General features: G+C 36.7%; 1 protein-coding gene across 3 annotated transcripts in view; it reads right to left on the bottom strand.

Annotated features, from left to right (window-relative positions):
* The window catches only part of TNFRSF19 (TNF receptor superfamily member 19), a 63,420-nt gene that overhangs the window by 22,023 nt on the left and 18,556 nt on the right, over positions 1-22,841 (bottom strand). For all 3 annotated transcript variants that reach the window (XM_082060081.1, XM_082060083.1, XM_082060082.1), the window contains exons 4-5: positions 15,232-15,410; positions 11,805-11,890 (exon numbers count right to left, since the gene is read on the bottom strand). In XM_082060081.1, coding sequence (XP_081916207.1) covers positions 11,805-11,890; positions 15,232-15,410 — 265 coding nt within the window. The remainder of the gene's footprint in view (positions 1-11,804; positions 11,891-15,231; positions 15,411-22,841) is intronic.

Below are 22,841 nucleotides of genomic sequence, written 5' to 3' on the forward strand. Positions count from 1 at the left end.
GTGTTCACTTAGGAAATCAAATGGAAGAGGGCAAAATTTGAAGCTTATCATTTATCAGGAGAGGTTGGATACTTAAAAATTATGAAGTTTCCAATAACACTTGAATTTACAATTATGAAATTATTTTTAGCAGCTAGAAATGACAACTGTCACATCTAATGGGCCACTGGCAAGATTCAGCATGCTTAAAATAAGTAAGAGAGAAAAACAATTAAAGACATATGCTCTGTTCTCAGAAACCTGGACTTCAGTGACCAGGAAGGAAAAAGGAGTTTCCTCCCAAATAATGCTAAGCTGCCAGGGAGGAAAACTCTTTCACAGATCACAGAATCATATAATAGAATGGTCTGGGCTGGAAGGGACCTTAAAGATCATCTAGTTCCAACTCCACTGCCATGGTCAGGGACACTGCGCACTAGACCAGGTTGCTCAAAGCCCTGTCCAACCTGGCCCTGAACACTTCCAGGGATGGGGCATCCACAGCTTCTCCAGGCAGCCTGTTCCAGTGCCTCACCACCCTCATGGGAAAGAAAGTTTTTCTTTCTATCTAATCTAAATCTCCCCTCTTCTAGTTTAAAGCCATTACCCCTTGCCCTATCACTACATACCCTTGTAAAAAGTCCCTCTTCAGCTTTCCTGTAGCCCCCCTGCAGGTACTGGAAGGCTGCCATAAGGTCTCCCCAGAGCCTTGTCCAGGCTGAACAACCCCAACTCTCTCAGTCTGTCTTCCTAGGAGAGGTGCTCCAGCCCTCTGACCATCTTTATCGCCCTCCTCTGAACTCTCTCCAACAGGTCCATGTCCTTCTTATGTTAGGGGTGCCAGAGCTGAACACAGTGCTCCAGGTGGGGTCTCTCAAGAGCAGAGTAGAGGAAAAGAATCAACTCCCTCGACCTGCTGGTCACACTTCTTTTGATGCCACCCTGGATACGGTTGGCTTTCTGAGGTGCAAGCACACATCACTGGGTCATGTTGAGCTTCTCATCAGCCAACACCCCCAAGTCCTTCTCCTCAGGGCTGCTCTCAATCCATCCTCTGCCCAGCCTGTATTTGTGCTGGGGATTGCCCCCAACCATGGGCAAGACTTTGCACTTTGCCTGTTGAACTTTATGAGGTTTGCACAGGCCCACCTCTCCAGTCTGTTAAGGTCCCTCTGGATGGCATCCCTTCCTTCCAGTGTATCAACCGTGCCACTCAGTTTGGTGTTGTTGGCAAACTTGCTGAGGGTGTGTACTCAGTCCCACTGTCCATGTCACCAACTAAGATGTTACACAGCACCGGTTCCAATTCAGCTCAATCCAAATAAATCTAGAACTTAAATGACAGGAATCTAGAATGAACGTTTGACTGTCAGGAAGAAAGCACTTCCTATTGACAACCTCTTACAGCCTCAGGCACATCTGTGAGGGTCAATCAGCACAAGGGTGGGACACACCTTGCCAATTCTGGAAGAGGAAACCTGATGGCAGTATCCCATCTGAGATAACATCACAAGCTTGCCCAAAGTAACAGCAAGAAAGAAGTAGAAAAGGTAGTTTTAGTTTGGTATTTTTGCTTTGTTGCAAGAGCTACAACATTCCTTCGTTCTTCAGCTAGCAACAGAAGTAGTGATCATCACTGGTCTCTAGCCTCAGAGAGATGGTAAACTGTAGATACATAATGAAGTACAAATGTCTTAATTGGCATGTTAAGGTAAAATAAGTATTCTGCCTCCTTATTTATCACTTCCTAGCATCAACAGTATTTTCATAAAATGTGTATATATGACCGTCCCCAGATCTAAGGAGGGAGTATTATTTTCACAGCCACATAAAAAGCCTAGCCTTCACTTTGGCCAGGACAGAGTGAGGTTACGATATTGTCTGTGTACTGAAAGATGGATGGTTTTCGCTGCCTGTGTATCAGTTTGGCCTTCCATTAACTATCACTTCAATCAGACAGATTTCGCATACATAAAACTTCACTGTGAAACTTCCACAATCCACCATGTGTGAAATCAGTCTAACAAACCACATTTTGCTGGAAGAAAAGTCACACACTATAATTATCATATATGATAAAAGGAAAGGTTTAACAATTTCCTTGAAAAATGACACAATGAAAAGGGGAATTCAAAGTGCATCCTTCTGTAGAACCTCCAGAAAGAAATACTCTCAAGGAGTATGCATTAAATCCAAAATGTTTTTGGCTTTGCACTGCTACTGCAACGTTTATGTTGGTGAATCACACCTTGATCTTGCACATGCCACAGAAAAATTTATTTGTATGTCAAGGACATTCTGTGTTTTTTAAAACTGCTCAGAAGATATTTTCGTTACAGAAGTATGAATACAATTACAATCAAGGAAAGACAATATTTTTCTGAATTAAAAGGTACAAAACCCACACCAGTTAATAGAGCAGAAATGTCTTTTACTGATTCTTTTGTGCATATTCATTACCTGATGTCTAGGATTACACATTATAATGCATTAGGCAGATCAATAAATCATATTTTAGAATGTATTCCTGATGCTCTACTTGATGCTCTACTTGAATTTACAATTACCAAATTTTATCCCATTACTCATAAGTCAGTTCCTTGAAAACTGTTGCATACTTTCCTTCCTGTTGATCATAATTTTATTGGAAGGAAGAAAAGAAGGGGGGAAAAAATCGCAAGTAAAACTTTTGCTTTTTTCTGTTTTTCTTCCCTTTTTTGATATGCATTCATTTTTTGATAAATTTTGCAGAGATTTTTACAAAGCTATATTCAGCTTTTTAAATGTCCATTGGATGTTATCAGCAGACCTCCTCTATAATTTTCTGGCCAATCTTAACACATCTAGTAATACAAAGGTAGCAAGGAGCAAAACAGAAGACTACCCATAACTTGAGAGTAAAGAGCAGAATAATTGAAACAGAAAGGCTGACCTAGTCACTTGTACCTCACACAAACGTATAAGGCAGGAAGTAGGAAGGAAAGTTTGGTTGATTAGTCAGATAATCATTTAAATGGAAACTCACTAATTTACAGATTAAGCTTTACTTCAAAAACACAACTCAAATTCTTAACTATTTGAACAAATTTCCATTTCATAAAAGAACAGTCTTACTGGTATATTTTCATCAGTATACCCAAACAGCAAAGACAGCAGATAGGCTTCTCTCCTCTTTTTGAAAAGCTATATTAAAAGCTATTAAATTGGAATCTTTTAACCATCACCTGTGGTTGCAGTCAGAATGCAGTCAGACATTATGAACTATGTAATTATCTGAAGGAGGTATCTTAGAAGAATTGATCTGTATTCAGACTTATTAATTTGGTAAGGCATGGAAATAGGTATGCTGATTTTGGCTGGGACAGAGTTAATTTTCTTCATAGTACCTCGTATGGGATTCTATTTTGGATTTGTGCTGAAAACACTGTCGATAACCCAGGGACATTTTAGTCACTGATGAACAGCGCCTACACAGAGTCAAAGTCTTTTCTGCTTTTCTGCTCCTCACACCCACCAGCAATTGGACTGGGGGTGCACAAGAAGCTGGGAGGGGACACAGCTGGGACAGCTGACCCCAACTGACCAGAGGGATATTCCACACCATATGATGCCATGTTCAGCATATAAAACCGGGGAAAGAAGACGAAATCGGGGGACATTCAGAGTGATGGTGTTTGTCTTCCAAAGTAACTGTTACTTGTGATGAAGTATTGCTTTCCTTGCTTTACCTCAATCCATGATTTTTCTCATTTTTACTCTTCTGATTCTCTCCCCCATCCCAGTGGTGGGGAGTTAGCGAGCAGCTGCATGGGGCTTAGTTGCCAGCTGGAGTTAAACCACAACACTAGAATCACAAAACAGACACAGGCCCTGCATTGCTAAGCACTGTATCATTTAGGCTGTGTAAACAACGCTGGGAACCTACTCATGATGTAAGAGTCAAAGAGTAAGTAGAAGAAGTCAACACACAATCAGTCACCATGATAAGGAAATAATTCTGGACTCAAAGAAGTTATCAAGAAAAGGAATCCCAGACAATATCCTGATCTGATCATTTCGGCGTCAGAAGACACCATGAAACAGATTGTCCAGATGGGTGACAGACTGATTAGCCTGTAGATCCCAATGGCTTCAGTGCCAGATGGGCACACAGCTGCTGAGTGTTGCAAATGTTTTGGGATCACCACCGAAGAGCACAGAGAACTTTGAAGGTGCCTCCTTAAATTCCAGTTCCATTACTTCTTGGATTAACGATGACACAGACTGAGGCCTGTCTTCTCCAACTGGACATCTATTGAAAGCACCCTGCCCAGTCCATGCATATGCATTTCCTTTCCATGGCAGCTGGGGGAAAGCAAGTGAACCACCACCTTTTTGGCCTAATGCAAACCTGCAATGTGTGCAAGCCACCTGGACCCAGAGTCAGTGAAATACTCCTGGAGGTCATAGTCCCTTGGATTTTTAAGCATTTGCAGTTTGAAGAGAACAGTGATGCAGTTTTGGAGTCAGGATCCTAGGCCTATTTGGATATTTAAGCCTTAAGTACTTCTAAAAACCTGACAATGACAATGCTGCCTGTATTAAGCATATTTCTAAAGCATTTGCTACTAGCCCAGTTGTTTTAGTATGTAGCCTGAGCTGAGTTACTTGAAATTCACTTGGCGAAATAAAATTTTGATGTGCAAAGAAATCTAACTTAGATGAGATAGCAGGAAGATCAGGAAGTTCAAACCGCTCATTAGAATTGCTGATGTTGTTCAGGTTACTATCGTTTACTGTACTCAAGTGATAAATCTTTCGTAACAGAGCAGACATGCTCTCCTGAGTACTTCCACTCTGCAGAAGTTACTAGTAAATCAGTTCATTAGAACAGCCCTCACACACTTTTGCAGTCCTAAGTTATATTACAGATGGCTGAAAAATCTTTATAATACAAAAAATTTAAAAAGTAAACCACATGGAACAAAACATGTAAAGGTAGTGCAAGAAAGTGGGCAAAAGTCTACCAGTTTAGACTGACTGAAAGCCCTGGGTGCTTTGGCTTGATTCCTTGGTAAAGTGTCTGGCTGGCTACACACAGAGATTCTGTTGGGGTTGGGAGTAGCAGCTCCTTGTCAGGGCTTCCTAAATAACCTGTCACAGGAACCCAGAAATCCAGGCTGATATCACTTTGCAAAGCAACATGGGATGCTTTCTTGAATGTTTTAAAAAATGTAATTTCATTTTGGCAGTTTTAAGCTAAACTTTGTTCTACGGAAAGTTCATTTTTTTTTTCCCCTATGTGTTTCTCCCTCCCCCCTCCCCTTTTTTGTTTGTTTTTTTTTGCTTGGGCAAGGAATAGGGTGGATAGTGGATAGAAATGAGGGAAACAACTACAACCAGTTCTGCCTACTGACTGTAATATATATTTAGCGATAAGTAGCTACATAATGAAGTACTTCTCCAGATACAAGCACAGAAATGAGAAGTACAGACAACAGGACTTGGTGAAAGAAAGCTGGAAATGTATATGCAAAAAAAGGTTATTCTCTGATCTAGGCAAGTAAAAGCTTTGGAACATAATTAAATTATGCAATGAATCTAAATTTCCTCTCTGTTTCAGAACTACCATAACTGATTTTAGTGGTAACATCTCTGTGACTAAAAGAAGGAAAAATCTGCCCTCTTCTTGTTTGCAACTTTTTGTTTTAGGAAAGGAGCCCAGCCAATTCAGAACATGAAGAAAAGGAGTTGTTTCACTCCAAGTCATACATGAATCTTTCCCCAATGGGTCAGAAGCATCAAAATTATAAAGGAGAAGGAATTGAAAACATTTAGATTTTCTAGGTTAACTCTTTGATCTATGTTGAGTGAGAGAAATGGAATTGCAATAAAGCTTTATAAGACATGAATAGCAATTCTCATCTCTCTGAAACACCTAGTCAAATTTGTTTTAGACTTCCTGAAGATAAGCTACTCTACCATCAGGCCACATATGGAAAATATCAGACTGACTTATTACATTTTTACAGAAGTATACATTTCAGTTATGAGATAATGGAAAGCTAATGTCTGTAATAAAATAGTACTGATATTTATAAGCTAGTGATTCTATTAGCTCTACTTAAATTAGCTGTCACTCCTTATGAATTTCATGAAAGGTTTATACAATATTCCAGATGCTTTCTATCACAGTGTCCAACATGGCAAAGAGGATTATGAAAGATGCTATGAGGTAACCCTAAATCAGAAAAAAATACTGAAATAAGATGGGCATACATGTTAGAAGCAAATAATTAAGAATTATTTCACTTGTTATGTACTTCCAGCTGCCAGTTGCTTCATATTAACATAAGCAGCCTATCTTCAAAGGCTGCTTTGCATTAGTAATACAAAGTTTACTGTATAAAGCAACCAAATAAAAATTACAGAAAAACTTAATAACTGGAAAAACATTATCTGGAGTCTGACAGCTTTCAAATAACAAAATTCTATAAACAGAAAGAAGAAAGTGATACAAGTAAATTAAAGTTCCACTACGTAAACAGAGGAACTATTGTGGAATTGAATGTAATCCAAAAATTACTCTCAAGTTAAAATGCTATTTTTATGTTTAGTGAAATAATGTAAAAAATACAGTAAAGCTGAGACAGTAGAAATTTTCCTCTTTTACCATTAGTGAAAGTATTTTATAGGATACATATGTAGCTAGCAAGCTTCCAGCCCCTCCCTTACTTTTAATCATGTATTTTAGCACCCTACAATATTTCCCTGCAGATGGTAATTTCTAGCTTTTTATCATCTTTGCTCTGAAGTTTAGTCCTTGCATACTCCAAATACCCATTACACTCACACGAAAGTTTACAAAATCACAGATCCTAATCTTGTAAATGTAAATAAGTAAATCTTACTTTTACTATACTAGCCACTTTTAATATCAGGAAGAAGGAAATAACACCAAATTTTGTCCCTTACATAGCACCTTTCATTAGGGAAACAACATACCTTGTAGATTTAAAGAGTGAGACTCAGGTGCAGTTTAGGACACTCACATTTAATTCTCAGAAAAACGATTCTGTAAACATACAGAAGCAAACTAACTTTTAAAAATGTACAGAAGAAAACTGTAAGGGGAGCTTTGCAATCAGTCTTAGTGGAGGTAGTCAAAGTGTTGCAGAAGTTCCTTAAAGAAACAAAATTTAAGGCAGATAAGATATGGATGTCTCACACAAAAGTGTAATGTTTTCACTATGATCTGATATATTTATTATGTCTCAACAAGCTGTCCTCTTCACTTTTATTCCTCATGCAAGCAAAAACTGCTTATTTTCTAATTTGAGATCTTCTTTATATTTGAAACCACTATCACTGAAATCAATATCTCAAAACATGGCTCATGGCAAAAAGCAGCAATTTTAGAACTGAGTGAGGGTTTATTTAAAAGGCACATGATGTTACAATCAAATCATAGATATTTCCACTGCTGTGACTTATTTAACAAAACATTTCTGCTTCATTGAAGCAAAGAATGCATTTATTTCCTGGAACATGTAGAGGCCAGTTTCCCAAGCTCCACGCAGAATGGTATCTTGCCCCTGTCCTGTCCCCCCTCCCCATCTTCCCATGCTTCTTGCTTTATGTCATGAAAACAAGCAGAAGTAATCCTGAAGAAGGAAAAGTGAATTTGGCTGGAGATACTGTGCCATTATGTTGTTTGTTTGTTTTTTAAATATAATAGTGCAGATAATTAAAAAAAAAAAAAAAAAAGGACAAGGCTGTTCCTTTTGTGGTGGTTTGGCTATAAAATGCTCTTGGTGTCCAGGTGTTTATTTCATCTCTTCCTTGATTCCCACAATTTATTCTAATTTAACTGCTTGTACATCCAAATTCTAGACTGAATTTGCACATAACAGGGGAACACCACTAGATCTAGATTGATCTAGAAAAAAAACCACCACAGTAATGTGAAAGTGCTAGGGACTATTTTTTTAATAGAGCTTGAAAAAGTTCAATGTCACAGGCTCTTCTGCTTAGTAGAAAGCCTGTCCAGAGGCTAAAGGGTTCTGGTGACTCTGATACTGTTTTGCATTTTGAACTGAACAATACAACAGGAATCACTTGTAGGAATAGCTGACATAGCCAATCAGATAAAATAATTCTGCTGCTTTAATTTTCATGTCATGTTCATATGACTAAAGGAAGGTAATGAGTATGGTTTCTAAAGTTTTTTGTTTATATGCTAAGACAGACTAGCTGAAAACATAATGCTTGCTCAAAGAAGTCAACGATATCTTTGGAAAATCTTCTGCTCCTTACCCCAGCCTTTTGCACTACCCTCCTTCACTTGTGCCACAAACTCATTAGACTTAAAAATAACCTTCAGAATTGAGTTATTTTAATTCTTTTTAGATCATGGATAGAGTCACAATCTCACTTACTGAAGAGTTTTATTAACAGTTTAAGCAAAACCATTGTAGCAGCCCAACACTGGCCTGAGAAGACAGGAGAGTGAACTCACAAGCCTAAATTGGTGCTGAAAAAAACGAATCATTAAACGGTACATACATCACTTTTTCTCTACTGAACAGTTACCAGTTTAAGACAGTCTGTGCTGCTTTTCATTTCAGAAATTACATTTTTGATTGATAGAGTTTTCACTTTAGTTCCTAGTTCAAAAGACTCCTTTTCTGTCATTCAGTTGAGAAAAAAAAATGTCTTCAGTTTAGAAAGTGAATGTAAATAGTAATTTTAAAATCATGCTTTCATTTCTAATCTGATGTTTAGATGCTGATCCTATATATAGGATTGGTATTTACAGTTTATTTACCTGAACTAAGCAAATTAAAATATAACTATATTGTTGTGTATTTAATTTTCTGACATCCTAAAAACACACATAAGTCACGGTGTCCCTTTTAAAGTTTACACAAAGGTGATTGAAATTCTCCTGGCCTCTAATGCTCTCTTTACCTGCTCATTATGGAATCCTTTCAACTTTGCCTCTAGCAATTCACAAACTCATTTTTTCATGAGTAAATATTTAAACCAGATCTGGTTTAAAATGTCTACAGAAAGGAAGAAGATAAAAGAAGGTATTTAGATTTATAGCTAACTGGGTAATAATCAACAGCTATTAGTGCTAAAAGAACTTCATCCATGTCTCAGCTTTAAATTGAACCTTTAGTCCAGGTAGGGGGCTGTGAGCCTCTGTACCCTTATGGTAATATTCTTAAGCAAACAAAAGATCACCGCACACCTCATAGGACAACTGATTCATTGAAATAAGACATTTAAACTTTTCATTTTCATCTGTAATTTAAGAGATAGTTGCACTAATATTTGACTTTCAGTTTCACAGCGGAAAGAAGAATATGAAAGGCAGAGAAAGAAAACTTAGTCCTCTGATCACTGAGAACTTGCCCCATAAACTGAATGGCTTGTCTCCTTTGGACTTCAAGTAATGCAATCTTAACCATCTTAAGTATCAAAATATATTCATTATTGAAATAAACAGTAAACATGTTCAGCATTAGGTGGAAAAAGCTTGCTTTCACACACCATTATTTATACTTCATTGTAGAATCATGTTTTTGACTTAGTCTTAAAACTGAGATATTTTCACCTATTTGATGTTGAGTAAAATTCAAACCAATTTCAGTTCCTTTACCCACTATTGTAGGAATAGCTTCCTAGGCTGCTCTGAGGAAGGCATGTACACTTGCTTAAACTGAGACAGCTTATGTTAGGGACCTGAAGAACCAATATACAAATTCCAAACAAAAGCCTTCTGAAAACCACAGTGAGAGAATAACCATACTTCATGGTAGGATTTCCATTATTTAAGATTTTAATGGCTCATTAGTATGTAAATAAAGAAAATTAATGATTTCAAACTTTTTATTATTGCTTCTGTAAAAACTGGAAATACCTGCCAATTGTCACAAATTGACACTGTAAATATGAAAAACAAGCAATTGTCAACACTTCTGTTATCTAGCCAAAGGCTTTGTCACAGCCATGAGATTAGGGAACAACAAAAAAGTCTCTAATTTGGATTTACCACTGCAGTTTGTGCCAGAGAAAATGCTCTTCTCCATGAAGTTGTCTGTTGCCCACTTAAAATTAGCAGTAGCTTCCTAATAGTTCAATTTAGGGTCCAAGCTTAGGCTCAATTACAGAAGCCAAATCACTATAAATAAACAATTCTGAGTTATTTCAAAAGACTTTGTAACCATTCTTTCTCTGTCTTTTAAAAATCAAAATTTGTGACTTTGGAAAAGACAGAAATATGCCTATGAGTCACTAGCTACAGTCAAAGTAGAAAGATAACAAAGGTAATTTCTTCTTCTTTCCTGTCTTCTATTGCACCAGAAAGCAGAATTCATGTTTGAATAACATGCTTTCTTAGAAGAAGAGAACAAAAAAGAAAAGAGGAAAAACTGCATTAAATGAATTATAGTGAAGGCGATAATACCTAATTCGGTCAATTAGGGAGACTAAAAAAAAATGTACATATGAAATTGCCTGTTGGGTTCAAACTCTGTCTAGAAATACCTTCTGCAACTCATTGAATCTAAAGTGATTTGATTCAGTATGATCAAGTTGGTTCAGTTGGTATCAAACCCCATAGGACTGTCTATGAAGAACATACTTTCTCTAAACACTTTTAAGATATTATATTGTCTACACTACAGAAATAGTTGAAGAGTTTACTTTCTAAGCTTATGTTGTACATTGAAAGGAGATTTCATAAGTTTATTCCCCCAAAGGCACTAAAACTACAATGGAAACAAAACAAGGAAGGCTGGCTCAGTTGACAAACAACTGTCTAAGCAACACATGAAATGCTGAAGAATTGTTATGTAATTAAATACAATATAAAACCACGTAAAAGTACGATTTTAATGCACAATAGCATATACTTCATTACATTTTAATTTAGCACAATTAAAGAAGGAAAAATGTTTATAAGAAACAGTGTATTCTTATTAAAGTAGCATGAAGCATTCAGAACTTGACAATTCATTCTTTCTGTAAATAATTGTTTCTGTTTGGAATAGGGGAAAACATTGCCAAAATGTAACTTCAAATTACAGAAACAAACAAGTACCCAAGGTTTTCCACAAGGTTATGTTGAATCAATTATATTTTTAACATTATAAAGTCAACTTCAATAAATGCAACAAGAATAATTCACTCCTGTTATTGAATTAAAACTTGCGTCTTGGAAGAAGTAGTAAAAAGGCTTGTGTTGCAGAAAACAGATCCTATCTTGTTAAAGAGATTATAATCTTCCCATTGGCGAAAAACAAAGAGAAAAACTGATTACTCATTTTCTTTTTAAGGTATATGGTAGTATAAAGATATTTACCTATATCGTTCTCTCTTGCTGTAGCCTTAGTACAAAAGTTATTTTTAAAGGTATCAACAAGTCACACCTTTTGGTTATCAGGACAAATTCATACTCACTGAGGCCTACCTGGTAGTAGGCAGAAGGTCTAGGAAGACTGCCTTTCTTTCGGCATTAACACAAAACAGAAATTAAAATTAATAGCACAAAATCAGTAGTGGACTCAAGGCTCCCTAATCATGTGGTATGACAGAAATGTTTATCCTCAAGTGACTGGTCATATGAGGGAACTCTGCAATTATGGTGCTGGACCTGCTGAAATGTATTAATAAAATCATTCATTCAAAAGAACATGAGCCTTTAAAAGAACATGAGCCTTTAAAAGCATTCTTCACAACTGTGACTGTTATTTTTGGCCAAGCTTTCAAGCTAAAAGAGAAAACATTCTAAAGCAAAAAAGTTAATCCCACTCCAGCAGGAGGAAAAGAGCACTTACAGTGAGGTTCATAGGGAGGAGGAGGATCACCACAAGGAACACACTCCATGTCTTGAAAGCCTCCAAGCTTAGTCTTCCTATAAAATCTGGAAGAAAAAAGAATGAAAAAAAAACAGTAATTCAAAACCAGTTATTTCTGCTCACAAAATGAATCAGGTATTTTAACAAAATACTCTGACTGCAAACTTTTGTCAATCTGCATACCAATGCAAACTATCAGGAAATAGAAGAAAATAAAAGCAAACGAGAGTACAGTAGATATGAATAGTACAGCAGTAGATCTAAAGTAAACTGAGGAAAAATTCTAAATCTATCAGTCCAAATGCACAGCCACTATAATCTTGGATTCACATAATTCTGGAGATTTCAGACAGAAATCAATATCCCATTTTCCACACAGATCGCAACATATAAGACAAGTATGATGAACTTACATTATGCAAGCTTATTTACACATTTAAAAAAAATAAAAGTGAACTGATACAACTCTCCTAAAAGAAACAAGATATTACAAAGTAATTACCACCAATAACAGTATGTAATGGGCCAGACGCCAATGTTTTCTAATGAAAATCTCTAAGGTATCCTCTAGCTCAGAGAAGGAAAAATCACTCAGAAATTGGTTCATTTATGTACTTGTACAGAAGGGCATCCCCCCTTCAAAAAAGTTTTAACATGCTGTGTGACAAAATCTTCAGAAAACAAGATTATTCTGATTGCTATGTAGAAGAGCAATACAATAAAAATTGCTTTTCAGAACTATATTTTAGCAAACCAACAATCCCTCTCCGACTCTTCCTTCTCCTCCAGGAAGATCTTCACCACCAACCAAAATCACAACACGCAAATTAACCAAGTGACTATATGTGTCCCCATGTACATTATCCAATTCTCCACTTCATTTTCGCATTCTTACTTAGTTCTAGATAGCAAGCATTCTGAGGTATGAAAAAATGGATATTGCAAACAGAAGTATCAGTCAGACGGTTTAGATAAGTAATAGCAATGGGAGGCCACAAGCAGTAACAGGTGAACAATAAAATAAAACTCTAAAGCAACTAAAACAAACTAACCAGCCAGCTACCCATTCCTAAAGAAATTAATGCAAAAACATTTAAAAAAACCCCCCAAAAAACTACTGTCATACTCTGGAAATCTGCTGCAGTAAAAAAGGAGACATTTTATTCTAAAGACCCTTCAAGAACTTTACTGTTGAGTTTATGTTTGAAGAGCTTAATGACTACAGTAACAGGCAAAAGCCTACATTCCTAAACCAGGGAACAGAAGCACACCAAACAAAAACCCAGAACTTTTCTATATTTAAAATAAGTTTAAGTTTTATATTTAAATTTGTATGAGAGTATGACATCCTCTGAAGAACTTATCTACAACAGCTCCATAATTGAGTAGATATGTCTGTCTTTCAACCAATCATTAGTACTAAGCTAGAATCAATAGCTACGGTCTGTTCAAGCTGAGTACATGAATTGTTTTCTGTAGCTGTAGCGGCACATTAAATAAAAGGTACTAACTCTACTGATGTTAAATAACTAACACTGCAAATGCCATTGAAGTATGAAGGCTGTATCAAGTAAAGCAAACAGCTTTCCAATTGCTCAAGAAACTCATGTTTTAACAATGTGAACAGAAACTATTCATAGGCTGTAAGACCGAAAGGGGCCACTGTGGTAATTTACTCTGAATGTAATGTGTTAACATTTGGTTTTGGCTGACATGCTCACTGCAGTGTTTTGAAGCTGAATAATAGCAAATGGCATGTTGGAAATCCATCCAAAACAGAAATAAATATGATTGCTGAGAGGTAAAACATTAGCTAAACCATTTGATTTGGCTACCTATTAATATATCCTCCATTCACGTAGGCAGCATCTAAACTGATGGACAGGTATGAGTGGTGGTGTGTTCTAAAGTTCTGTTCCCCAAAACAGTGACCTGTGACTCCCCTACACGACTCTCTCTGTCCTCATATTTCCAACCTTGCTGCCAGTAAAAACAGGTTGTGGAAACAGCTCTCATTTTAACATGTACTCAACACACGTATCTAAAACGCATTCTAGACCATAATACTGAGAAGTGTCCCCAGTTTAGATTTACCCTTAATTCATGTTTTAATTTGGGTTCTTTTTTGTTCTTCTCTAATCTTCCAAAATTTAGTTTATATTGTTTACACCATGAGAAGAAAATTTTCTTCCTGCTGATAGCCAAATAAGCCCTACTATAGATATATATATATGTGTGTATATATATACACATATATACATAGAATATGCAATAAGAGCATAACTCAATCCATCATCTGGTTGTAGGTAGTATCTAAAGTGGTTGTGAGTAACATCTAACGACTGGGGCTGCACCTTCTTATACTGTAACTTAAACTAATGTTAGTTACCAAAGCTTTACAAAGTGTTTTTAAATGAAAAGACCTCACTTCTGGCTGAAGAGGCATAACTGTAGGAGCTTCAGTGTTCAGGGATTTGATAGCTGGCATTAAAAGTATATATATAAATAAAATATACTGGCTGAGATATATACAGAAAACAAATGTGTGAACCTTTAAGCATCTCTGAAACATATACCGTGAAAATACAAAGGCTGTTAAAATTGCAAATCAGTCCTCATAGCCTACCCCTATCAATTAAACTACCAATCCATTGTTCAAAAAAAGTATCAGAAATGCCTTTTAACAAATTCATGGGCAGGTATTTATAATAGCAGAACTTGGCCACAATGTAAAGAATAGTGTTTTAGAGATCTTAACTCTTAATACTACAAACAGAGAAGATTACCAACAGAGATGTGACGGGACAACAAACTAAGCACAGGTTTTCATTTACAACAGAAGTTTCAGTAAATCTCTACACTGTTATAATTTGTTCCAAAACAATTCTTTCAGATGCATTTATGATTTTCAGCCAGGATCATGTTCTATGAACTAACCAACATGGTGAAGGAAATTCAGGAGCATAGATCATAGCCACTACTTTTGACCTAAAAATATATGTGTCTGAAAATTACTAGGCATTGACCTAACAAGGGGGAAAAAAGCAAGCAAATAATGTGATCAGTCTTCAAGAAGGTAACTCTGTGTATTTCCAAATGTTTATTTCTTCATAACAATTAAGTAAGTCACCAGTAACACTCAATATTTTGAAGTATTTTGCTCAGGTACTGTATAGGCAATACTCCCATAGGTAACTATCAAACCCTTTTTATAGATGAGATAATTAAGACTGCAATTCTGAAATTAAGTAAGATCATACAGTAAAATGTTGGCAAGGTCAAGGTTAGAATCTAGGACCTTCATACACACTTAAAGGATACAAACATCCGTAAAACACAAACAAGAAAATGTCAATGCAAATTAGTTTTGAATTTGTTCAAATCTCATCTTCAGAAATTGACTTACCCTGGTAAACAGTCTCCACATAATGCATTGCTGGTGGCAGAACAGTTGGCCTTCTGAAACCGGTTAACTAATGCACAATCCAGACAAGGCTTGCACTTCTGAAAGCCCCAGTCTTCCTTGAATCTGTTTGGCCTGCATGTCATGCACTGTGCATCCTCCCCATATCCAAAGCCGCATTCCTGTAGAGATTAACAAGCAATAGCAAGCTATTCAGTCACTGAAAGCGTGAACAAGAAGAGAATGCTGGGATAAAATTAAGACCTAGTGTAATTATTGCCGAGAGTAGGTCTTTCTAGAGACAAAAGCCACCCTTTCAGCAAGTTCAAATGTGTCTTCCACTGCTAATAATCTCCCTTACTTCTATAAGTAATACTTAGTCATCCACTTTATTCATGAAACCACTGCGTATTTGAATGATAAAGGGCTTCAAGGACTCCCACAGTTTCATTATTACTAGCTTATGGCAGAATTATTGAGCTGTCTGTTTTTTAATTAGGTCAGTCATGTGAAAGTGCAGAAACTGGGACAAGTGAAGTATAAAGACACTTACTCAGTTACAAAAACAGCAAAGAAGCACTTTGATATTAAGGTTCATAGCTAAGGTGAACAAAGTTAATTGCCAAAGAGAGTGCAGTGATCTTCAAAGACTTGGAATTTCTGTTACCAAATAAAACAGAGCTGGTTAATGACCACCAGCTAGGCATGAAACATTGCTTAGCCACTAAGAATTTCAGAAACTCAATCCTCTCCAGTTCTAACAGTTCTCAAACTGTTGGAAAAGTTTAATAGCTCTGAGGGTCGCAGGGAGACATAATATTTTACTACACAAGGACTATTGTTATAGTTGGTTATTTATCCCAAATTTCGTTGTTTAAAGACGTTATTTCCATTTATTTACAAAAGGACACCTAATTGGACTGACAGGCTCCAAAGAGAAACACTTCACCCAACAATATGTAGTAAATGGGGACTGAATTCTACAAACTGACTATCAAGAACTATTAATCTACTTCCTTTTTACGCCACTATTTCTTAGAGTTACCAAGTTACTAAGAGCTGGTCTTCCCTTTTCCCACCTGAATATTCTGTATTTTTTTTCAGTACTTTGAGTTAGATTTGATGCATTAGTGACACACCACAAAACAGCAAGAGGAATACAACTAATTGCTAGAAAGGGCTAATAGGAAAGGGAGTAGGTGGGAAAGGCACAATCTCTTTCTCTAGTACATAGTCTCAGTGGAAGAACAGGGCATCTTCCCAGTGGGAAAAATATAGGAAATCTTCAGCTGGGGCAACTTAAGAGAAGGTGTCTACCAGTTTCTTCCACAACATATGCATGTTCAATGCATATAAGTAATTTTTTCTAGAGTCACCAACCTAAGCAAATCAGCTGCAATGAAAAAAGCTTTGAACCTTAGAAAGGCACTCAGGATTCTCCAAGGTTTCGCACTCAGAAAGCATCTATGGAACAAGCTCTGTGATGGAGTTGATCAATATGTATTTCATAGTGCCTCTAATTTGCAATTATAAAGTAAAAATAAACAACTTTGAGTATATCTTACTGGACATTTGAAGAATTTTCAATTTTCCTTTATGTTTTATGTCTTTATTGTTCTCTGAAGAAGAGCAAGCACTCAAGTACACAGAAAATGAACAATTCTAAGAAAGCAGCTACAAATGGACACTAAAAATAGCCCTCTTCCTCAGTCTCTAGACCCAGGAATTTAAAAAAGAAGTTTTAGTTTTTGTTTTGTGCTTTAGCTGAAATGCAGTTTCTTACTGTTGACTGCTATTTCGATTAAGGAGCAGACAGACAAATCACTGCAGTTAGTAACAACCAAAAAAAAAAACCATACTACAGTTTCATACTGTACGGCACACTCCTCCTGTGAGATATTGACCCTAATAAAGCTGGCAGGCAAAAGGGGATAAAAACAGGTTTTTTTTATTTACTTCAGACATAGAACATTTTCTATAATTTTATTTCAATCCTACTTTCTCCTGGGGACTAAAAATGAAGGTTCTAGCAGTTCTATTTTATGTCACAAAAAATATCTTGCTCCACCCAATTTTATACTCCATTTCATTTATGCAATTGTAAGCCTGTATACAAAGCTACATCACTACCACTGTGGACTTGAACCAGACTAAATTCTGTAAGGAGATTTTGCTCTTTGTAAATATAATAAACTTTTACATTGAATCTCATTATTCCTTAACACATTCTTTCTAAATACCTACTCTTTCTGTTTAGATCATCCAAATAGTAGTGTTACAGGATATATGACATAGCTCACTGAAATCATGTATATTTGGATCTTTTAATAAATCACTTGGAATAAGTCCCTTCCAAGTCCTAGTAAACTTTCAAATATAAGGCTCAAATTAACTTAATTATAAGTTTTCCTTTCCAGACTTCCTTTGAAGTTTCTGATCAAAACCAAGCAAATATCAGGAAATAAAGTTAGAATTAAATGTCTCCAACTCACTTGCCCAAACTACCAAAGCTTGGGTAAGTTGTTTCCAGCTCTATCAGATCTGCTTTGCTATAGTTGGATGTATGGACACATCTTAGTGGTCCTTTGTAACATGGAGTGGTTTACTTTAAAGCTATAAAAATGGTGGATGCAATACAAAGAAATTTCTGCCTAAGGATTTTACAGTCTCCAGTATTTTCAAAGATGGTTTCTAAGTCCTTGCCAGGAATTCTGCAAATATAATCCATAACAACTATATCTTTCTGTATGTGCTTTTTATGTTCACATAATATTTGAGGTACTTAACTGCCTGGCAGGTGCAAATAAATATTTAAGCTTGTAAACCAGGCAGAACTTCAAACACATCTGCACTCATAATTAACCACATTCCCAAAAGTGAAGGATATGATTTAGCTGATGGATTCGAATTCTTTGAAATCTTGGACTTTATAATTTAGCAGCCCAGCAAAGATAAAAGATGAACAGTTGATTGTTTGTATCAGTACATGTGCAGAACTGATGTGCACCAGTGTCTATTTATGAAGCTGTCAAGTCATATGGCTGATGAAATCTGAATAGTTCCCAACTTCCCTCACCCCTTCGATCCTCCCACTCATATTTTTAAAAGAGGGCTCATCTGTGGCAGTTTACCTCAGGACTGCAGAAAAGAGAAATAAAACTTGTAACCTCAGTTAGCTGGATTTTAAAAAAACAAAACAAACACACAAAAAACCAAAACCAACCAAACATCACACAAAACATATTTTTTTATTTTTGTGCCACAAAAAAAAAGAGCAGTTAAATATACTCTATTTCTCCTACTGTGAGGCGTACTATGAAGAACACTTAATCTACTCTTCCCTTTTCACTTCCCCTTTTCAGTGCTTCCATCAATGGTACCAGGTAACTCTAATGAAAAATTCTCTTTCAAATGATACACATTAGAAGTCATGAAAATCCATACACTAATTTAGAAAACTACATTAAAATTGATTTAAATAAAAATCCTCAAAATTCAAATGCACTTTTGTTTCCTGGATATTTATACAGCTTTCACAACTACAGTGTGGTGATATCTCACTACCTTTAATGTATGTGTCCCCAGAACAACTTTGTTCAGGTTTCATTAAGGTATCAAGTGACATGACTGGCTAATGCCACCTGGGAATCTGTGACAAACCAGTTAACTAAACTCATAATTCAATTTCAATTTAAAAATATTAAAAACATACAATAATACAGACACCTCTTAAAATATTACCTTGGCAGTGTTAACACTTTCTTTTAGTATATACTACCCAAACATTGACCCAGACAGAAGGACCAAAAGTATAGTAAACTATAAATGGTGATGGAGTTAAGTGTTATGGTTTTTCCTGAAAAGTTCAATGCATTGCAGAAAGTAAATGAACAGTAAATCAGATTTTAAACATTATTTCAATTAAAATAACCTCAAATTTCATTTAAAAAAATGTTTGCAGGCATCATTAAGATCGTAATCCAAACATACATTTTAGAATTTGTTTCTAGTTCCACCAATTATCTACAACCTATGTACATCATAGAAGACCCTCAGGATCATTGAGTCCAGTCATAACATAACCTAATTCTGGCACTAAACCATGTCCCTAAGAACCTCATCTACACACCTTTTAAACACTTCCAGGGATAGTGACTCCATTGCTTCCCTGGGCAGCCTGTTCCGATGCCTGACAACCCTTTTCGTGAGCATTTTTTTTCCTAATATCCAATCTAAACCTCCCCTGGTGTGACTTGAGGCCATTTCCTTCATCCTATCACTTGCTACTTGGGAGACAAGACCAACACCCTCCATGCTACAACCTCCTTTCAGGTAGTTGTAGACAGTGATAAGGTCTTCCCTCAGCCTCCTTTTCTCCAGGCTAAACAGCCCCAGTTCCCTCAGCCACTCCTCATCAGACTTGTGCTCCAGGCCCCTCACCAGCTTTGTTGCCCTTCTCTGAACTCTCTCTAGTACTTCAAAGTCCCTAGAGAGCACAGCACAAAGTTCCACTTATGCCAAGGTAATTACAAGAACATTTGAGTACTCAAGAAAAAGCCTTCCAGTCATCAAGACACATCAAACTGATGTCAGGTCACACAACAGGTTGCAGTGCTACACTGGTGCTGAGAAATGAAGATTTTCGTAATACCTTTGAGTATATGGCCTTGTTAAATAGCACACACTTTTACCTTCCAAAAGTACCTTAGGCTGTGGATCAGCCTCATCTAGAATTCAATAGTCAGCCAGATCTATCAGGAGACTGACCCAGAAACATGTGTTAGCTTCTCCCACAGTGGGATACAGCAGGTTTCCTCACCAGTAGCTCTCTTGCTTTGAGAAGCGACAGGGTGACTGCTAAACATGGAAGCAGCTGCTCTTGGTAACGTCACTGGGACAACCCGTCAGACACAGCAAGCCACCTTTCATGTTCTGCATTCAGGAGTAGCTTCAAACAGTACTTTCCTATTTAATTTACAATTCCTTTTCTGAGCCAAGATGCAGGTCTCCTTTTCCTTCATCATACACCTGCTGCAAAGAAGCAGTCTATGATGTGTAGCCCTGCCTTAGAAACCATCAAGCTGCCTCTGTCCAACAGGCCCTCTGTACAGCAGCATTCTCTTGGTGACAGTATTTGTCATCATGCATATGGTGGCAAAGCTGATTTAGGGCACTCTCTCCCTTCCATCTTTGCTTTTTCTTCCTTGTGATCCATTGTCCTCTACTGTACTGATACAACTAATTATGAGGCACAGGTGCAGATCTGACCACAGGACTGATGCAGGCTAAAAGTTCAGCAATGTAGAAAGAACTTAATATTGACAAAACTGTCATTTCAATGTTTCTGAACTACAACCTCACATGTGATATGTTGACAAAACAATCTAGAATTGCAGTTAAAGTTCTAAGTTGCAATATAAGCTTGATTAGGCTGAGATATGGATTACTTTTTCATAAATAAAGTAAAAAATACATGGAAGCTATAGAGGGTTACAGATTATGGGTTTTTTTTAAGAAAGCAAATTATGGTGAAAGGACTGGAAGGACTCATTTCTATACGGGAACATTTTCAGGAAAGGGCTGGAACCCAGCTATCCCAGTTTATTTTTTCTGCATTAATTGTGATATACATATATTTGAATCACATATAAGATTTGATTTATACAGAAACACATTACTGGTAAGATGGGACAAAAAACTATCAAGACCCACGAATGACCATTCAGGCACTGGCACCTTGAAGCCACATAAAGAACAAAAGATATTAAACCACTTGCTTAACTACATGATGCTTTGATTCTAAGTGAATGAGAAATGAAATTATGCTGAGCCACATGAAGCAAACACTTCATTCTGAATCGATATAATAGTCTCCCACCCAGAAGCAAGTGCTGCTTAAAAAAAAAAAAAACACAAAACAATGAAAAACCCCAAAACAATGAAAAACCCCAAAACAATGAAAAACCCCAAAACAATGAAAAACCCCAACAACAACCAACCAACCTCAAACAAAAACCCCACACACTCAAAAGCAAGCTATTTCAATGGTTCAAAGGCTTCACAAACATTAGCAAGGACACACATTCATGAGAAGAAAAGGCTACATAGATTATTAAATGAACAAATAGAAGCAAACCAACAGGAGAAGCAGCTTTCGCTCCCTTTCCCATCAATGTTATTGATATAATAACAAAGCTGGCTTTCTTATGAAGGCAATATGTTAATAGCACTTTATAAAAAACAGAATTAACATAAGCCATCAATGCATTTTAGTTCTAAGTTAATGCAACATCTGCAGCATTGCTGTTAGAACAGTCAATAGGGGATCAGAAAGGAAAAGTTGAGAGTGTAACTTTTTTTTCTCATTTTCAGGAAGAAAGGATTACTTGCAAAGCATTATTGAAAAAGAAAGTCCCATGAAACTGCAACAGCAAAAACTGAAAAGAGTAGTCTAGATTGGAACTAGTTACATGAAATAAGGCTGGGGTTTTGTTTGGTTTTGGTGGTGTGGGGTTTTTTTTGTGTTTTTGGTTGGTTTGTTTTTTTCTTCATGCTATTAAGGGTGTCTGAAGTTGCTTATCTATGCAGACAGGAAGGTAAATCCAATAGATTGAGCACCAGTTTATCAGTTTGTAACTAAAATTAAATGCTCATCATAGAATCATAAAACAGACCATGTTGGTCTGACCGTTCATGGGACAGAAAGCCAAGATGAGATGATCTAGCACACTGCCATTGCATCCTAAAATCCTCCAGTGATGGAGACTCTGCCATGTTCCGGGAGAGGTTTATCCAGTGAACAATTCTTCTCCCTCTGTACAATTAAAAACAAAAAACTCTTTCTTATATAGAGGTAAAACCTTTCTCCTGGTAGAGCTTGTCCTTGCTGCCCCTTAACTTGTCCATGTGGTGCCTTGTGAAGAAAGAGCTTCCAACCTCTTGTTCCACTCTGTGGCCTCTGTCTACTCTGTTCCACCAAAAACTTCCTGTATTGCTGTTGGTAAGTTGATTTCTGTGCTAGTGTCTCATGTATAAATTAAGTAAAGGCAACAGGATTTCCCTTAGAAAGGTACTATGAAATGCTCACAAAGCATAGCAACAAAGGTCTTATAAGTAATTCAAGTTAATAGTTGTAAAAATAAGTATATACACACACCCACTCTGTACAGGGGGTATTTTGCCCTGCACATGTATCCATACTGCAAAGTCTGAAACCTGTCAGTCAATTGCTTAAAACACTTTGAGGGCGGGGAAAGAGGAAAAAAAACCAAACCCTGATATAATTATATTTTGCTATATACTTTAGAGTTATGCTCACACATACAGCAGTATATCTAGTTTTATCCACGAGTATGAAATATTTGATAGGAAAACAGACACATCATCTGTTTTTAAGAAACTGTTGTTAAATTACAGGATAATTACATCAGTGCTTTCTCGCATGTAAAAAACACAAGCAAACAAAACTCCCCCTGTGCTGCAAATTACTTCAAGTATATCATTAAATCCCTTTTCCCTTTGCGTTCTGACCTTTGACTTAACACACTTTGTTGCTTCAAGCTGTAGTTCAGCAAAACTCCTTTCAATTGCATTTCAGTAACAGCCACAGCACC

This window comes from Streptopelia decaocto (assembly GCF_964273445.1).
Source record: "Streptopelia decaocto genome assembly, chromosome: 1".
NCBI classification, from domain to species: Eukaryota; Metazoa; Chordata; class Aves; order Columbiformes; family Columbidae; genus Streptopelia; species Streptopelia decaocto.